We start from the raw sequence: 16,886 nt of genomic DNA on the forward strand, positions 1-16,886 counted from the left end.
CAGAATGGATTACGACCCAGCAATACCACTGCTAGGTATCTACTCGGGGGACTTCAGGGCAGAGACACAGATGGACATTTGCACACCAGTGTTTATAGCAGCATTATCTATGATTGCAAAGAGATGGAAATGGCCAAAATGCCCATCAACAGACGAGTGGCTAAACAAACTGGGGTGTATACCTACAATGGAATGTTATGCAGCTTTAAGACAGACTAAACTTATGAAGCATGTAATAACGTGGATGGACCTAGAGAACATTATGCTGAGTAAGTCTGGCCAGAAACTAAAGGACAAATACTGTATGGTCCCACTGATGTGAACCGACATTCGAGAATCAGCATGGAATATATCATTGGTAACAGAGACCAGCAGGAGTTAGAAACAGGGTAAGATAATGGGTAATTGGGGCTGAAGGGATACAGACTGTGCAACAGGACTAGATACAAAAACTCAAAAATGGACAGCACAATAATACCTAAGTGTAATGTAACTATGTTGGAACACTGAATGAAGCTGCACCTGAAATATAGTTTTTTTTTTTGTTTGTTTGTTTGTTTGTATCTTTTGTTTTTTTCTTTTTCATTTTTATATATATATATATATTTATTAGTATTATTATTTTAATTCTCTTCTCTATATTAACATTCTATATCTTTTTCTGCTGTTTTGCTAGTTCTTTTCCTAAATCGATGCAAATGTACTAAGAAATGATGATCATACATCTATGTGATGATACTAAGAATTACTGAGTGCATGTGTAGAATGGAATGATTTCTAAATGTTGTGTTAATTTCTTTTCTTTTTTTAAAAAAAGAATGTTTAGGGGATGCAAGGGTAGTTCAGCAGCAGACTTCTCACCTGCCATGCAGGAGACTCGGGTTCGCTTCCTGGCCCATGCACTTCCCCAAAAACAAATGAACAAGCGAAACAAACAACAACTGAACAAAAATTCAACAACAAATGGTGCTGCAATAACAAGACAGTCACATGGAAAAATAATGAAATGTGACCCTGCCATACAGCATACAAAAAAAAAAAAAAGAATGTTTAAGGAATTAGAAAATCACCATTTGCAAATCCCAGTGTAAAACGGATAGAGGCCACTAAGTGAAAAAAAAAGATTGTTAGGAAGAAGGGTCTTCACATGGTCCCAGAATATCACCCCACAGATTTTATTTACAAATTAAAAAGGGAAAACGTGCCCTTGCAAAGTTACCATCTGAGGGTCAAATTAATCAAGAGATGGGTCTTAGCCTCACCAGGAAGAGGACAACCTGGGAACTATGGATCTCCTGATACGAGGCAACGAGAAGTACTGCACAGGACCTATGCAGCATTTCTTGTCAAAACTGCTTAACCTGAATCTAATCATAACAAAACAAGTAGATCAGGAATGTAGGTCATTCTACAAGACAACTGACCTGGACTTTAAAAAAAAAAAAAGCTCAACGTTAGGAAAGAAGAAGAAAAAAAGTACAGAGGAAATAGTTCGAATTACAAGAGACTAACGACGTAACTGAGAAGTGGAAGTACTCCTAAAAGAAACTGACTTGAGAAGAAGTAGAAGATCTGAATATATCTAGAGAAGCAAACAGATTGAATCCTTCATAAAAAAAAAACAAAAAACAAAAAAAAATCCCACTAAAAAGAGCCCAGGTGGCTTCACTGCTGAATTCTACCCAACATGTAAAGACTGAACACTAATCCTTCACAACTCTTTCAAAAGACAGGAGAGGAGAAAATACTTCCCAACTCATTCTGTGAGGACAGCATTATCCTAATACCAAAAACCAGTCAGAGATATCTCAAGAAAAGAACATCACAGATTGAATAGAGGCAAAATCCTCAATAGGAAACCAGCAAACCTAATCCAGCAACTTATAAAAAGGATCAAAGTGGTTTATCCCAGGCTAGCTCCTTCCTTATATATATTTCTTCCAGCCTTAATCTCTGCAGATGTTAAATAATCATTTCTCTAACATCCTTTCCCACACCAGCTATAAACGTCCATCAAGGGGAGGGCTGCACGTGTCTAAGTCTGAGTGCTTGGCAAAGTAAAGTAGATGCTCAATAGAATATATATCAAATGAATTGACTGGGGGTGAAGGGGGACCCTAAGTAAATAAATGAGCTCTCAATGTCTCAAGTCAATTCCACCTTAAACTCTATTCTCCAACTGGTCCCTTAAGCTCCCAAATCCTTTCACCTCCCTTCTCTAAAGATGGTCTTTCTGGGGACGTTTCACAGGAAGCCAGGAAATCAAATGGTAGAAAGGCAACTCATCACCACCTACGATAGGGAGAGGGGCCTGGGCACTTCAGGACAAGTTCCCTTGCCTTCCTCGGACTTCCCCAGGGCTTCTACCACAGCCCCAGGTACGAAGGAAGGGGACAGGTCAGGACTTATTGCTGCAAAAGCTATCTGCCTTTTATCCCCACCCAGCCCTCATCAATAGGGTCCCACTCATCTCGTACCCATGTGATGTGGCCGTGGACTTGAAACCTATCCCTGGGGACACGGCTCACCTGTGTTCACCCTGAGCCCCCAGGGATAGTGAAGGGGAGGGCAGGTGCAGTCAGAAACTGCTGGGTGACAGAGCACCAAGGGGCCAAGCTTTTGGTTTCCATTAAGATGAGGCATGGGTCCCCCATGATATTCTGATTTTCTTGATTTGCCCTATTTAGCTTGCTCCAGGAGGGACAGTTAGCAGGTCGCAGGCAGAGAACACAACCAAAGTTTGTGGCCTGGATTTCGTCACGGTGACTGCAGGCATCCCACTCCACTGTGCCCCACCCTGAATCTCAAATGGGCATGTAATTCACGTGCTCGTTCGCTCATCCATTCATTTTCCAATTATTATTAAGTTACAATTATTAACTGTAATTGGCAGCCTGGAATAATGTGGGTAAAGACTATACTGAGGGATTGGCTCCACAAACACCAAACCTGTTTGGCCTACTTATATGTTTACCTGTAGCATCTTTTTGCAGTTCCAAAGGTTTACTAACCTTTTTTAATCCAAACGTTACCCTTTTAGAGCCTAACAGATATGATATCACTCTTCTTTACAGTTCTGGAATGGGTGAACAAATGTATGCTTGGGCTTTCCATATACTACAGCATTATTATTATTATTATTATTATTATTAATTTTTATTATTATTAATTACTTTGATGACACCTCTCTCAAGGCTCTTATCCAAGAAGAATGGTTCTCAACTCCATCTGTCCTTAGGCAGAGGCTGCCTTCCCAGGTCCAGAGCACTACAGGTGGCCTTCCCTGGATCTCTGTGCCAGTTTGAAACTGGACCCCAGTAACATCATGTTTTAATTCTGATTCAATCTTGTTGGGGCAGCCATTTCTTTCAATCCTGTTTCAATACTGTAAGGTGGCAACTTTGATTTGATTATTTCCACAGAGATGTGGCACATCCAATTGCGGGTGTGACCTTTTGATTAGATGGAGATGTGACTCCACCCATTCCAAGTGAGTCTAGATTAGTTAACCAGAGTCTTTAAGGGGGGGAACTATTTTGGAGAAACCTCAGGAATGACACAACCCTCAGAGTTGACAGAGAGAGAGCCAACAGAAACATCAGAGCAGAGCTGACACAAACGCCGATTCTTGGAGAACAGAGACATAGATGTCTGGAGATACTTGGAGGCCCACCAGACATCACCATGAGATGTTAAGCAAGCCAGAACCTGGAGAGAGCCAAGGGAAGCCAACAGATGAAAGTCAGCCCTGGAGAAGTAAAGTGAGGAACCCCCACAGAACAGAGGCTGAGAGCACCGGAGCTCAGAAGCAGGGGAGCAGCAGATGCCAGCCATGTGACTTCCTTAGAATTAAGGACATTTCCCTGGATGTCTTAATTTGGACACTTTTATGGGCTTAGAACTGTAACCTTGTAAATGATTAAATTCCCTTTGTAAAAGCAGTTCCATTTCTGGTATATTGCATTCCAGCAGCTTGCAAACTAACACAATCCCCAACACCAGTGTGTCCCCTTTTTCTTTTAAATAATGTTTGCTATATCTAAGTAGAAAATACCTTCTTTCTAGGAGATCTGGAAACCACTTAAGAGTGTGAAGAAAATGAAAATCTACCCATAATTTTAGAGCAAGTTTTCTCTACCTCAATATTACTCACGTTTGGAGGCTAGATGACTGTTGTTGGGGAGTTGGTCTGTGCACTGTAGGATATTTAGCAACATCCTTGGTCTCATCCCACTAAATGCCAGGAGAACCTCCTCCCCAGGTTGCGACAATCAAAAATGTCTCTAGACATTACCCAATGTCTCCTGAGGGACAGAACCGCCCAGACTCCAGAACTGTCGACTCATATGCAGATAGAACCACCATAAACATTTTGATTTATTTTTCTACCAGTCATTCTTCACCATGCAAATACAGACTTCTTCCTCACAAACAGCGATGACTGGATGTACATGCAGCTTGCGTTCCTCTTTTCCCAATCAATAGTAGGTTGTGAGTTTTTCCCCCAAAATCATTAAATGCTTTTTCAGAAGAATGCTCTTTACTGGTTGCACAATATTACGGGGTGGATGGACCGTCCAATACCATAACCCATTTTATCATCCCCTGTTGTTGGGCAATTAGGTTATGTGCAACGCCGCATGGCTATAAATAAGGCTTAGTAAACAGCCTTGCCCATAAATCAGAATCCCTGAACACATTCCAAGAATAGATGCTAGAAGAGGAATTCCTGGGTCACTTATGACTTACGTCAAACACTGTTAAGTCAGCTTCTGAAAAGATTATACCAATACACATTTTTTTTTTAAAAAGATGGAGTAGCAAATTCACCCATGTTTATGGAATTAAAAAGTAAAAAAAAGCCACATTCTACTAGGGAAGGAAGGATTTGAGCGATGTCTGTCTCCGATATTCTCCTTGATGACGCTAAGCGTGGCACCCGCTTTTTTGGTCATCGTTAAACGACAGCAGAATTTAGGCTGGTGCCTTAAAAAACACTCTACAGGCAAGTAAGTTTTACAGCAACCAGCTTTGTTGAGAAGGCTATTTTGGGACTTGCCAGGAAACGAATTAAGCCTGGGCTGATTCCCGATGGTGCCACAAGCAGGGGAATGAGGAGGACACATGGGTAACTCGGTACTGCCTGGATTCTCTCCACTCAGGGTGTTACCCGCAGACCTGCACCCCCAGGAGCTGGTGAGAAACCCAGAACCTCAGGCTCTGCCCCAGGACCTCCTGACACAGAACCTGCATTTTCACAAGAGGACCTGGGGAACTGGAGGCCCCCCTGAAGCTGAACCTGCAGAGCCCTGGTCTACAACGAGGGTCCAAAATCTCTTCCAGAATTAGAGCCAAACTGAACCCACCCTCAAGGCTCAGCCTCCTACAAGGACCGAATTAATTATGCTTTCCTGAAAGTAATACTCTGGGCTGCCTGAAAGCTAAGTGCCGTGTTACAGCCCTTTGCAGTGACAGCTCACGGGCTCTTTCTTTCGGCGACCTGCACATAGCAGCCTCCACCTAAGGAGCTGCTGTTATCAACATTATCAAGATCACCATCATTCCTGGTGCCTGACGTTGTCATTCCTGGAAAGGGTGGTGGTGGTAGAAGGCTTCACTGAGAACATCTTCTTGATGACGGGTGGAAAGATTAAGAGTTGGCCCTCAGTGTCTTGGATGCAGCTTGCTGCAACTGGAAACATCAGGCATCTTGGCGGGAAGACCTCGCCTGATCACTAGACCATCACATGAATCTGTACCAGTCACTTAACCGGTCTAAGCTTCGTTATCTCGTCCATGGCCTGGGAATAGCACTAACACCCACCTCATGTGAAGACACAAGTGTCAATGGAGATGACGAATGTCAAACCAGTTTGGGAATCTCAACATATTCACGTTCCTTTCCATCCCATGTTTCCATCTCTAAGTTGGCTTATCACGTTCGATAAATGAGTTACTAAATTCCTCTCTGGATAAAGTCTGGGGGTGGCAGGAGGGGTGTGGAGAAAAGGAAAATGACCTGGCCCCAGCTATACTCTTAGAGTGAGGGGACTTCTAGCCCCTGTGTATCAGGAATCCAGCCATTAGGATGTAGACGTCTTAGCAATGGTTAAACCCCATCACCGTAACTCCCCCACCAACCCACTCTCAACTTCCAGAAAACCAACAAACCACATGACCCCACCATCCTCCCCTTACACAGGAACAAAGGAGATACACCAGCCACCTTCTACTCGGACAGAGCTGGGCCATCTGGACTTCACGGCTGACCCTCCTTTAACGAGAACCCCCTGGGGCCCCTTACCTGGGAATCGCCGGTGGATTTTCGGACGCTCATGTGGGCAATCTCTGGAGGATGCGCTGGGGTCCCTGACGCGTGGTATCCATTCACTGCGGGGACAGAAACACTGCTCAGGGGCGGGCACCTCTGATTCTCTGTAGCCACGGCCCCTTCTCCCACCTCGTTCCCTGGTCCCAAGAGGTCGGGCACAGCCAAGAGCAGCTCTCAGGATCTGACCAGCACTTGCAGAGCTGGAAATGGGCCAAAAGCATCTCTGTAATCCCCGGAGCCCACGAATGAATGAACTCTTAGGGAACTGGGTTTCTCCTTGAACCCGAGAGCAGAAGGGATGCATGTAATAAGGAACGAGGTCTTTATAGCCTAGTCATTGTGTCCCCCAGTGCTGATCAAGGATCCAATTTCTACAGAGTCAGGGGGCCCCTCCAGCACCTTCCTATAGCCCCTCCATTGCTCAGTGCCCTCAGCCTCGACAGCAGTGGGATGCGGCTATAATGGAAAGCGGATTGACTGGTTGTCAAGAAATGACGCCCTGACAAGTAACAGCCAAGTGCTCATATGCAGATCATCTTTGAGCCACAGTTTTCCTAAAATTAAAAATTCGATCCTAGTGAGTTTAGGTCTCAAAGGGGACACTCATGTCTCAATGATTTGCTGATAAACCGGCTCTCCAAGGGGGACGGGTCCTGAGGTGTAAGTACTCACACCAGGGCTGATTTCAAGTTCCCGACACCACTGAGTGCTCTTATTTTTTTTTTTCCTTCTTTTTTTTTTTTTGTGAAAAATAACATATATACCAAAAAGCAATAAATTTCAAAGCACATCACAACAATTAGTTGTAGAACAGGTTTTAGAGTTTGGTATGTGTTACATGCTACAATTTTAGGTTTTTACTTCTAGCTGTTCCGAGACTCTGGAGACTAAAAGGAATATCAATATAATGATTCAGCACTCATACTCATTTGTTAAATTCTGCCTTCTCTGTATAACGCCACCATCACCTTGGATATTTCTCCCACTCTTGAGGGGTATTTGGGCTATGCCCATTCTAACTTTTTCATGTTGGAAGGGGCTGTTGATAATATGGGATGGGGGATGGAACTAGTTGATGTTCTGGAGAGGCTGGGCCCTCTGCACTTCAGGACTGATCTGGTCCAGGGCACTGCATGCTCTTGATGTCACAAATTTACACCGGGGATCAGACAATCTCAGCTCCGTAGCCACTCACTCACGGACACAGTTCCACAGGCTGGAGGAAGAGAACCTCAGCTTCTCCCTCTGTACAAGGGGCATGATTCTACCTGGTCTTTATACCTACTTAGCTGATAGACAGGAATCAAACAAGAGAATAATTGCAAAAGGGATCGGGAAGTTGCAAAGTACTTCATTTAAAAAGAAGGGAGGAATGGAGAGACGGAGAGTTACTGCTTTGGTTCCTAAATTTGGCCCGCTGGAACTCTAAGTCTGTCTCCTCTCTGGAGACCAGGAAAGCATGCCAGTCTCAGGCCCTAAGCTCGAGGAATTGCCACTACTAATATACAAGGCAGATCTGATTGAAAAAAGATACACACACTGATGGCCAATTCATAATTCTCGAGAATGCTCAGGAGTGTGGCCAGAAGTAAAAACAGACAATGCTAAAATCACTAACACCTGCTAATCTGGAATGAGCAGGGCTGGAGGCAAGCAGCGGGCAGTGGGGTAATAAAAGCCACTCCACACAGAACCTTTTTCAACCTGGGGCTTACACCCCGTTCGCCAACCCTTGCTGCAAAAAACAATGCAACACCACTTGCAAGCATAGCCACACTGAATGGAATGCCCGTGGGCACTGGTGCCTCCCCTGCCTGCAGGGTCTGTCCATACATAGGGTACAGACATGTCGAGACAACAGATGACCGGGTAGAAAAGCTGGTCCCTGGTGCGGTGGCTTTGGGAAGCCACAAGGAACAGACTAACCCTGCTGCACCCAGCCATGGCCTGTGCCCACGTCATGGCCCTCAGACAGCTCAGCATATGGGAGACTATCTATGCTAAGAAGCTCTCCAGCTGAAGAGGGACTCAAAAGCAGTAGAGAGAATGAATGGGGGGCCAAGGAGCACATTCTCATACAGAAATAAACTACGCCTGGAGAGGCATTAGGATGATGATAAATACAATGCACAGTGATGCCAACAATGGAAATGCTCGGAAATCTAAATAACACAGTAAATATCTTAGTATATTGCTTTCAGTTTAGAACTGGGTGAATAGACCAAAGGAGGGCTATAGAGGATGTGAATGATTTAATTTAAAGTATGACTGAACTACCCTACAAAGAAAATATCTTTCTCAAAGAAGCCATGGAACATTTTTTTTTAAGTTAGTCAGATTTAAGCCAAGATAAATTGTCAATAAATTGCAAGAGGCATAAATAATGCAGGCCACACTCTTTGATAAAAAGCAATAATGGTGGATATTAATAATGAAAGAATAAACAAGCAAGGCCCCCCATTCCCTCAGTTCCCAACACCTGGAAATTAAAAGAAAATCTGCTGCCCCCAACCCCCTTAAATAATCTCAGGTCAAAAGAGAATTTAAAATGATTATTTACATGACATTTAGAAAATGAGGAAGAGTGTATCAAAATGAATGGGATGAGGCCAGAATTATACTTGGAGGGAAATACATAGCTGTAATTATGCCATCACCAAACCCAAAGGACTAAAAACAAATGGACTAAACATTTGACTCAAGAATTAAGAAAAGATTAAAAGGGCCAATAAAATAAACCAAAGAAAAATAGGAAAGAGGAATATAAATACAACAGTAGAAATCAATGAGTTAGGAAAGAGAAAAACATTAGCAACACAGAGCTAATTCTGTGTGTGTGTGTGTGCGCGCATATGGTGGAGGGAGGAGGGGGGAGAAAGGTGGAAATCCCAATAATAAAAAAGGCATACCAGGCAGTCTAATTTGAGACAGAGAGAGAACAGAAATGCTCAGAATTAGTAATTAGAAAGAAAGCATGTACACAACAAATACAGTAGAGATCTTTTTAAAATACAAGAGCCTGTGATTTATAGCTCTATGTTCATAACTGCAAAAATCCCCATGAGATTCCAATGATCAAAATGGTTTCAAGAAAGACAAAAATAAGTATCACCTTTGAAAAAGTACCTCTCCCCAAAAGGCACTGGACCCTGATGGTTTTATGGGCAAATCTGTTCAAACTCTCCAGAAAGAGTTATACAGGCACAAACTGTCTTAGAATCTAGATACATGGGGCAAGTTTCCCTGGCTATTTGATAAAGCCAACTTTACCCTGATGTTAAAATTGGACAAAGACAACACAAAACTAAACATCTCCATTCAGTGTGGCCATGAAAACGAAATACATACTGTGCTAGTTTGAAAGGATTATGTACCTTAATCCATGTTTTAATACTGATCCATCTTATGGAGGCAGCTTTTCTTTTAATCCCTATTCAGCACTGTATGTTGGAAACTTGATTAGATTATCTCTTTGGAGATGTGACAACCTTTGAGACAGAAACGTGGGTATTAAACTTTGATTACAGGGAGATGTGATTCTACCCATTCCAGGTGGGTCTTGATTAGTTTACTGGAATCCTTTAAAAGAGGAAGCATTTTGGAGACACCAAATGAGCCACAGAACCCGGGCAGCCTGAGACCCTGGGAGATGAAGAAGGAAAGTGCCCCCGGGGGAGCTTCACGAAACAAGAAGCCTGGAGAGAAAGCTAACAGATGTTGCCATGCTTGCTATGTGGCTTTCCAGTTGAGAGACAAACCCTGAACATAATCGGCCTTTCCTGAGTGAAGGTAACCTCTTGTTGGTGCCTTAATTTGGACATTTTTATAGTCTTGCTTTAATTTGGACATTTTCACATTCTTAGAACTGTAAATTTGCACTTTAATAAATTACTGCTTTTTAAAAGCTGGTCTGTTTCTGGTATATTGCATTCTGGCAGTGCAAACTAGAAGACATACATTCTCACCTACTCAGGTCTCAGCTGGCAGTCAAACACCATCTTTGATGCTGGTCTATACAAACCGAGGTTTTTTCCTGGCTCCAATAGGGTGGAGGCTGCCCTTCCAACCCCTGCTTACTCCCCTCACAGCCTCTCAAAAGCGTACACTCAATACACTGCTCTCTTCTACTTCCTGTTTCCCCCCAGGCTCAGCAGCCAGGACCCAACCTAATGCAGGAGTATTTATTCCTAATCCAATCCCTTATTCTCACTTCAGTTCTGATCTGTCAGCTGCTAGCTAAAGGCTGCTCATGTCAAAACAATTAGTGTGGAAGAAAAACTAATTTTCCACTCAACCATCTCAACATAGCAGCTCTTCCCTGACCCCGAGCTCCATCTTGCTACATCTCCTGTGAATGCTCAGACACACGCAGCGAAGTTACCAGCAGAGGCCTGGACATGCACGGCCCCCAGCGTTCTGCATTGTGCCCCCAGCCCTCTGGGCTCACGGCTTGCCGAGGCTCAGCCACAAAACAAATGAGGCCCAACGTGGTCGCTTGTGACGCCTCCAGCCTCCAGGTACCACGGTAAAGTAAAACTGGCCAGGGATCAGTCTTAACCATCGAGACCATAATTCAGTTCAGGGATGTGAGAAAAATGGGAAAGGCCAAATTCAGCTGTTTTTAAGGCACAGAAAAGGGAATGAAACCTTCTTACTGGTAACCTTCTTACTGTATTCAAATATGAACACAGACATTTCATACAAGCATGCCCCTAACAAAGAGAGGGCGTGAAACACCTGATATCTGGGTAGAAAGGAGGAGGAGGGTCCGGAGGGGAATGTGGATGAAGGCTGGGGAAAGAAAGAGCAGGAGAAAAGTTGAGAGAGAGGGAGAGAGAGGATGGGCACGCGCATGTGTGCACACGCAAGCAACAGGAAAGAGTCAACAAGTTGCGCTGCTCAGAGCTCTCTCCCAGTAGCGCTGCCTCCGCTTCTCAGCTCCAATATGAAAAAATCCAACTTCGGTACAGGCTCCTAACCTCTGCGAACCTGAAAGAGTAGGCTTCCCCTTCCGAACGTGAACATCAGCCCCAGACACCTCTTGTCCCCTTTAGGTCTGGTCTAACCTCCCTTCTCTCTGGAATAAACACAGTAATTTCCTTCTCAAGGTAAAGAAACATGGGGGTCCCCAGGCCCTCAATCTTGAAATCTTCCCACCCATCCGCCTGTCCATCCCTCACGTATTAAACACGGGAGAATGCCAAGTTTCCCCGAGCAAGACAAGCAGAGCACTGATTGTGCAGGATGTTTGTTAGGCATTAAGCAGTGAAGGTGAGGGGTAGGGGCTTAGGGTCCAAACCATTTGAGAAAGATTTGTCTATTTTTCAGATTTTCAGTTTATATCCAGCAGGGCTTCTCAGAGCAGGCCTTGTAAGACATGCACAGCACGTGCACTTGTCTCTGAGCCAAGCAGGACTACGGGGGAAGAAAGCACTGGAGAAGGCACAGCCGTGGCCACAGGAACACGGGTTTCAAAGTCGGTAAACTCTGGTGCACAGCAGAGCTGGTTTTGTGCTCGGCACCTCTGGCAGCCCGAGAGGAAGCCTCCCTGCCTCCTCACCTCCTTTCTCACCCTGCACAAAACCTCAGCAACCTTCTGGCATCATGCTCGCTCCTCCTTCTTCTCGGGAGTGCTCCCGCCCAGCCCGCTCCATTCAGGCGAGCGGTTTTACGGGAAAGCCCCTCGGTATACTTCCGTCCAGTCCCCTGGTCCTCACCACCTCCCAGGGCTGTCTACAGTACAGACCGTGTGCCCACAGGTGGCACATGAAGCCTGCTGGGTGGGACTCGTGATACGTGTTCCCACTTCATCGGGAATGGCTGAAAACCTGTGGCTGTTCTCCAGGCCTGTCCCAGGTTCAACAGGCCTTGACGAGAACCCTGTTTCTAGAAGGGACAGGCGAGCTCCCCTCCGTCTGTGGGTGCCACGGCCTTCCAGGGGTCCACGGCGAGATCTCATTTAGGGAGGACACTGTGCCTTGCAAATCTGACATGAGGGAAGGCCCCTCTTTGCTCCTACATGGGAGAGGACAGCCATTCAGGGCCTCCTGGTCTGGAGAAGACGGTGAGAGGGAGGCCCTGGGTTCCAGAAGCCCCTTTTCTCCAGAGGAAGCCTCTGCTCAGAAGGGGATGCCCAGCTGTCTGCACACACTCCTGGCTGCCTTCCCAGGCTCAGGGGCAGGCCTTTCCTCACCTGCAGCCCCTGCAACAGAATTCCCTCCCTCCCTTTTGATCTGAAATCCCCACTGTTCTCTGGTCTTTCTTGGGGCATCTGGAGGCACAGGCTTTTTACCAAACCAGGTTTTCTCCACGAACTCCCAGTGGGCTCAAACCCCAAGCGCCTGAACCCAGATTTCCATCAATAAAAGATACATTTCCTCCCTCTTTAAGAGAAACACAAATACAAGCTCGGTGCACATCCCACGCTCAGGATCTCAGAACAGAATTCCCTCTCTAGACCTATACAGCCTCATACAGAAAGCCAATTTAATTTAAGTTAATTAAATTTAAAACATCTCAACACAGCGTGCCTTCCAGGACTGGACCCCAGAACAGAAAAAGGACATTAATTGAAAAACCGATGAAACCTGTGGAATTTAGTTAACAGTAATGGGCAACTCTCATTTCTTAGTTTTGCACCATGGCCACGGGGGACGTAAGTGAACCTCGGGGAAAATGGAGTCACGGTCTCTCTGGATCGTCTTTGCAAACCTAAAACTATTACAAAAATGAAAGTTTATTTAAAAACTTAAATTACGTTGGTAACAGAGACCATCAGGAGACAGAAATAGGGTAAGATATTGGGTAATTGGAGCTGAAGGGATACAGATTGTGCAACAGGATTGAATGTAAAAACTCAGAAATGGACAGCACAATAAGACCTAACTGTAATACAATTATGTTAAAACACTGAATGAAGCTGAATGTGAGAATGATAGAGGGAGAAGCACTGGGGGCATAAATGAAATCAGAAAGAAAGATAGACAATAAAGATTGAGATGGTATAATCTAGGAATGCCTAGAGTGTATAATGATACTGACTAAATGTACAAATTTTAAAAATGCTTTTGCATGAGGAAGAACAAAGGAATGTCATTACTGCAGTGTGCTGAAAATAGATGGTAATTAATATTTTAAAATTTCAACTTACGTGTGAGACTAAAGCAAAAAATATTTGGTACAAAATTTAATTTTTGACTAGAGCATTTCCTAATATAACTGATGTAGACAGTTTAATTGAACACCGTTAAGTATATGGAACCTTAGGTAGAAACATGAGATTTTGTTGGTTTGTCCACAGTGATGCCCCAATGAATCCCAGAGTGATTTGATCAGTGAGTAGAAAAGTATTTGCAAAGTCCCTTTTGGGGAATGGTGAGAATGGGGGAAAATTCAACCTCCCCAAGTTGAATTCTTGATATTCTCACAAGCAGTGTGGACAACCAAAGCTATAGGCTGAGTCCCCAGTCTTGGGGTTTGTTCATATGAAACTTAACCCCACAAAGGATGAATTAAGCCTACTTAAAATTAGGCCTAAGAGTCACCCCCAAGAGAGCCTCTTTTGTTGCTCAGATGTGGTCTCTCTCTCCAGCCAACACAACAAGCAAACTCACCATTCTCCCCTGTCTATGTGGGACATGACTCCCAGGGGTGTGGAACTTCCTGGCAACGTGGGACAGAAATCCTAGAATAATCTGGGACTAAACATCAAAGGATTGAGAAAACCTTCTCAACCAAAAGGGGGAAGAGTGAAATGAGACGAAGTATCAATGGTGAGAGATTGCAAACAGAGTGGAGAGGTTATCCTGGAGGTTATTTTTACACATTAAATAGATATCACCTTGCTATTCAAGATGTAATGGAGAGGCTAGAGGGAACTTTCTGAAAATGTAGAGCTGTGTTCCAGTAGCCATGTTTCTTGAAGATGATTGTATAATGATATAGCATTCACAATGTGACTGTGTGATTGTGAAAACCTTGTGTCTGATGCTCCTTTTATCTACCTTGTCAACAGACGAGTAGAACATATGGGATAAAAATAAATAATAGGGGGAACAAATGTTAAAATAAATTTAGTTTGAAATGCTAGTGATCAATGAAAGGGAGGGGTAAGGGGTATGGTATGTATATATATAAAAAAAAAACTTAAATTAAAAATTCAGATCCTTAGGCCCAGTCGCCACGTGTGTGGGGGGTCCAGAAGATATAAAACATTCGCGTTAACTGCAAAAGTTTCTATTGAACAATACTGCTCTATTCTGTCATTTGTTCTGCAACTCCCAGAACCTCATTTTTCACCCACATTTTCTCTCCCGCCACCTGTTACCATTGTTTTCTCTATAACCTTGACTTCCACACTTTATATTAAATCAGTCCAAAGAGATAATGCTGAATAGTGCCTTAGGTTCTGCTTGTGGTTTAACTGCTTCTTACTTAATGTGATCCTCACCCAGAAAACCTAGCATTAAATATCCCTGTCAAGCAGCTGCCTAAGCTCAGCTCCCCTATCTCTGCCGATACTAGAGGAAGCAATATAGGGACAGTGCTTGGCCCCAGTGCTGGCTCTTGTAAGCATCTGGCATTCCAAGACTGGACTCTACCTTGTGGGGGGCACTGGGGCATGTTTCCAGACCTCTCTACCCAGCTGGACACCTGGCTGGTTGTACTTACCGCCATCCCTCTAACCTGAACTAAGAAGAATGAGCCCTGCCGAATGGCGGCTCTTCAAACCCTCCCTGGAAGCTCACGGAGCTACAGCACAAAAGTAAAACAGCTCCGTGCCCGTCTCTATCCCATTGACTGTGTGTGGTTTGGCTGAGTTAATTTGTGGTTCTCTACCCCCCACCCCCCCTGCCCCGGGACATTCTTTCTGATCTGTTTTTCCATGTTCTCCTTCAGAAGCAACCACGTGGGATGTTTGTGGTCAATAAATGGAGTTGAATTTTCCAACCTGCCCCACCTTGCAGGTAACTTCCCCCTTACTGCGTGCTAAGAGGAGCCTTCATAGCATCAAGTGCTTTCCAGCTGCTTTTTTATTTATTTTTTTAATACCAAAAAAAAACCACCAAATAAATGCAAACATTCCTATTTTGATCATTTCGTTCTACATATATAATCAGTAATTCACAATATCATCACACAGTTGCCTATTCATCATCATGATCATTTCTTGGAAATTTGCATCTATTCAGAAAAAGAAATAAAACGAAAACAGAAAAAATATATATATATACCATACCCCCTACCCCTCCCTTCCATTGATCATTAGCATTTCAAACTAAATTTATTTTAACATTTGTTCCCCCTGTTATTTATTTTTATTCCATATGTTCTACTTGTCTGTTGACAAGGTAGATAAAAGGAGCATCAGACACAAGGTTTTCACAATCACACAGTCACATTGTGAAAGCTATATCATTATTCGATCATCCTCAAGAAACATGGCTACTGGAACACAGCTCTACATTTCCAGGCAGTTCCCTCCAGCCTCTCCATTACATCTTGAATGACAAGGTGATATCGACTTAATGCCTAAGAATAACCTCCAGGATAATCTCTCGACTCTGGAATCTCTCAGCCACTGACACTTTGTCTCATTTCACTCTTCCCCCTTTTGGTCGAGAAGGTTTTCTCAATCCCTTGATGCTGAGTCTCAGCTCATTCTAGGGTTTTTCTCAATCCCTTGTCCAGCTGCTTTTAAAGGCGGTATTTTCTCATGAGGATGCACACCTCCACTGCATTTAGCTCTTAATTCCTACCCCAAGCATCACATTCAGAATAAAATCCCAACACCTTCTTCTGGCTTGCTTGATAACCTCTATTCCTGCAGGCTCCTTTCCCCTTGCCCCCTACCCTCCAGCCAAACTGGTCTGCTTTGTGTTCCTGGAACACGCCAAGGTCAACAGTGCCTCAGGGCCCTTGCACTGGCTGTTCCCTGGCCTAGAACACTCCATCCTGATCCCCATTTTCCTGTCACTGGCTCGTCTTCATCGTTAAATCTTGGCCTAAACGTCACTCCCTCACTGAAGCCTTCCCTGATTCCCCAGGCACAGTCTATCACACAGACCTACTTCAATTCCTTGCAAGAAATATGTGATACAGTTAGTGTTTGTTCATTTGTTCAACTTCTGCGATCACAGGTGGGACCATCCATGTCTGCACGTTCATGGCTGTGTCTGCAGCACTGAGAACAACACCCATCACTGCTGCCTTCTCAGAAGCACCAGCAAAGCAAAAGGGGCTGAGATCTATGGCCCTGAGTGGTCTCCCAAAGAGGAATCAGCAACCCCAGGAGGAAGGAGGAAGGTCCAGTTTGGAAGCAACTTCATGTCCTCACTGAGCTGGTTCCTTTCCCCATCTTAAAATTCAATCATCTGAAAATTGCTGGTAAAGCTGAATGAGAGAATGGGTGGTGAAAAACTTAGCGCTTCCAAGAGGCCTGTTATTTTATTCTTAAGTTATGAGGTTTATTTTAAAAACTGGAACAGCAGATGTCAAAATACCCTAGCTTCTGTTACAGCCTTATTGGTTTGGTTCTCTTTCTTTCCCTCCCAGG

The 16,886-nt window shown here is 44.2% G+C and overlaps 1 protein-coding gene across 8 annotated transcripts in view; it reads right to left on the bottom strand.

The window, feature by feature from the left end:
* Nucleotides 1-16,886, bottom strand: part of GAS7 (growth arrest specific 7) — a 224,255-nt gene that overhangs the window by 45,478 nt on the left and 161,891 nt on the right. For all 8 annotated transcript variants that reach the window (XM_077165966.1, XM_077165967.1, XM_077165969.1 and 5 more), the window contains one exon: nucleotides 6,305-6,390. In XM_077165966.1, coding sequence (XP_077022081.1) covers nucleotides 6,305-6,390 — 86 coding nt within the window. The remainder of the gene's footprint in view (nucleotides 1-6,304; nucleotides 6,391-16,886) is intronic.

The sequence above is a fragment of the Tamandua tetradactyla genome, chromosome 6 (genome assembly GCF_023851605.1).
Source record: "Tamandua tetradactyla isolate mTamTet1 chromosome 6, mTamTet1.pri, whole genome shotgun sequence".
Classification (NCBI taxonomy): domain Eukaryota; kingdom Metazoa; phylum Chordata; class Mammalia; order Pilosa; family Myrmecophagidae; genus Tamandua; species Tamandua tetradactyla.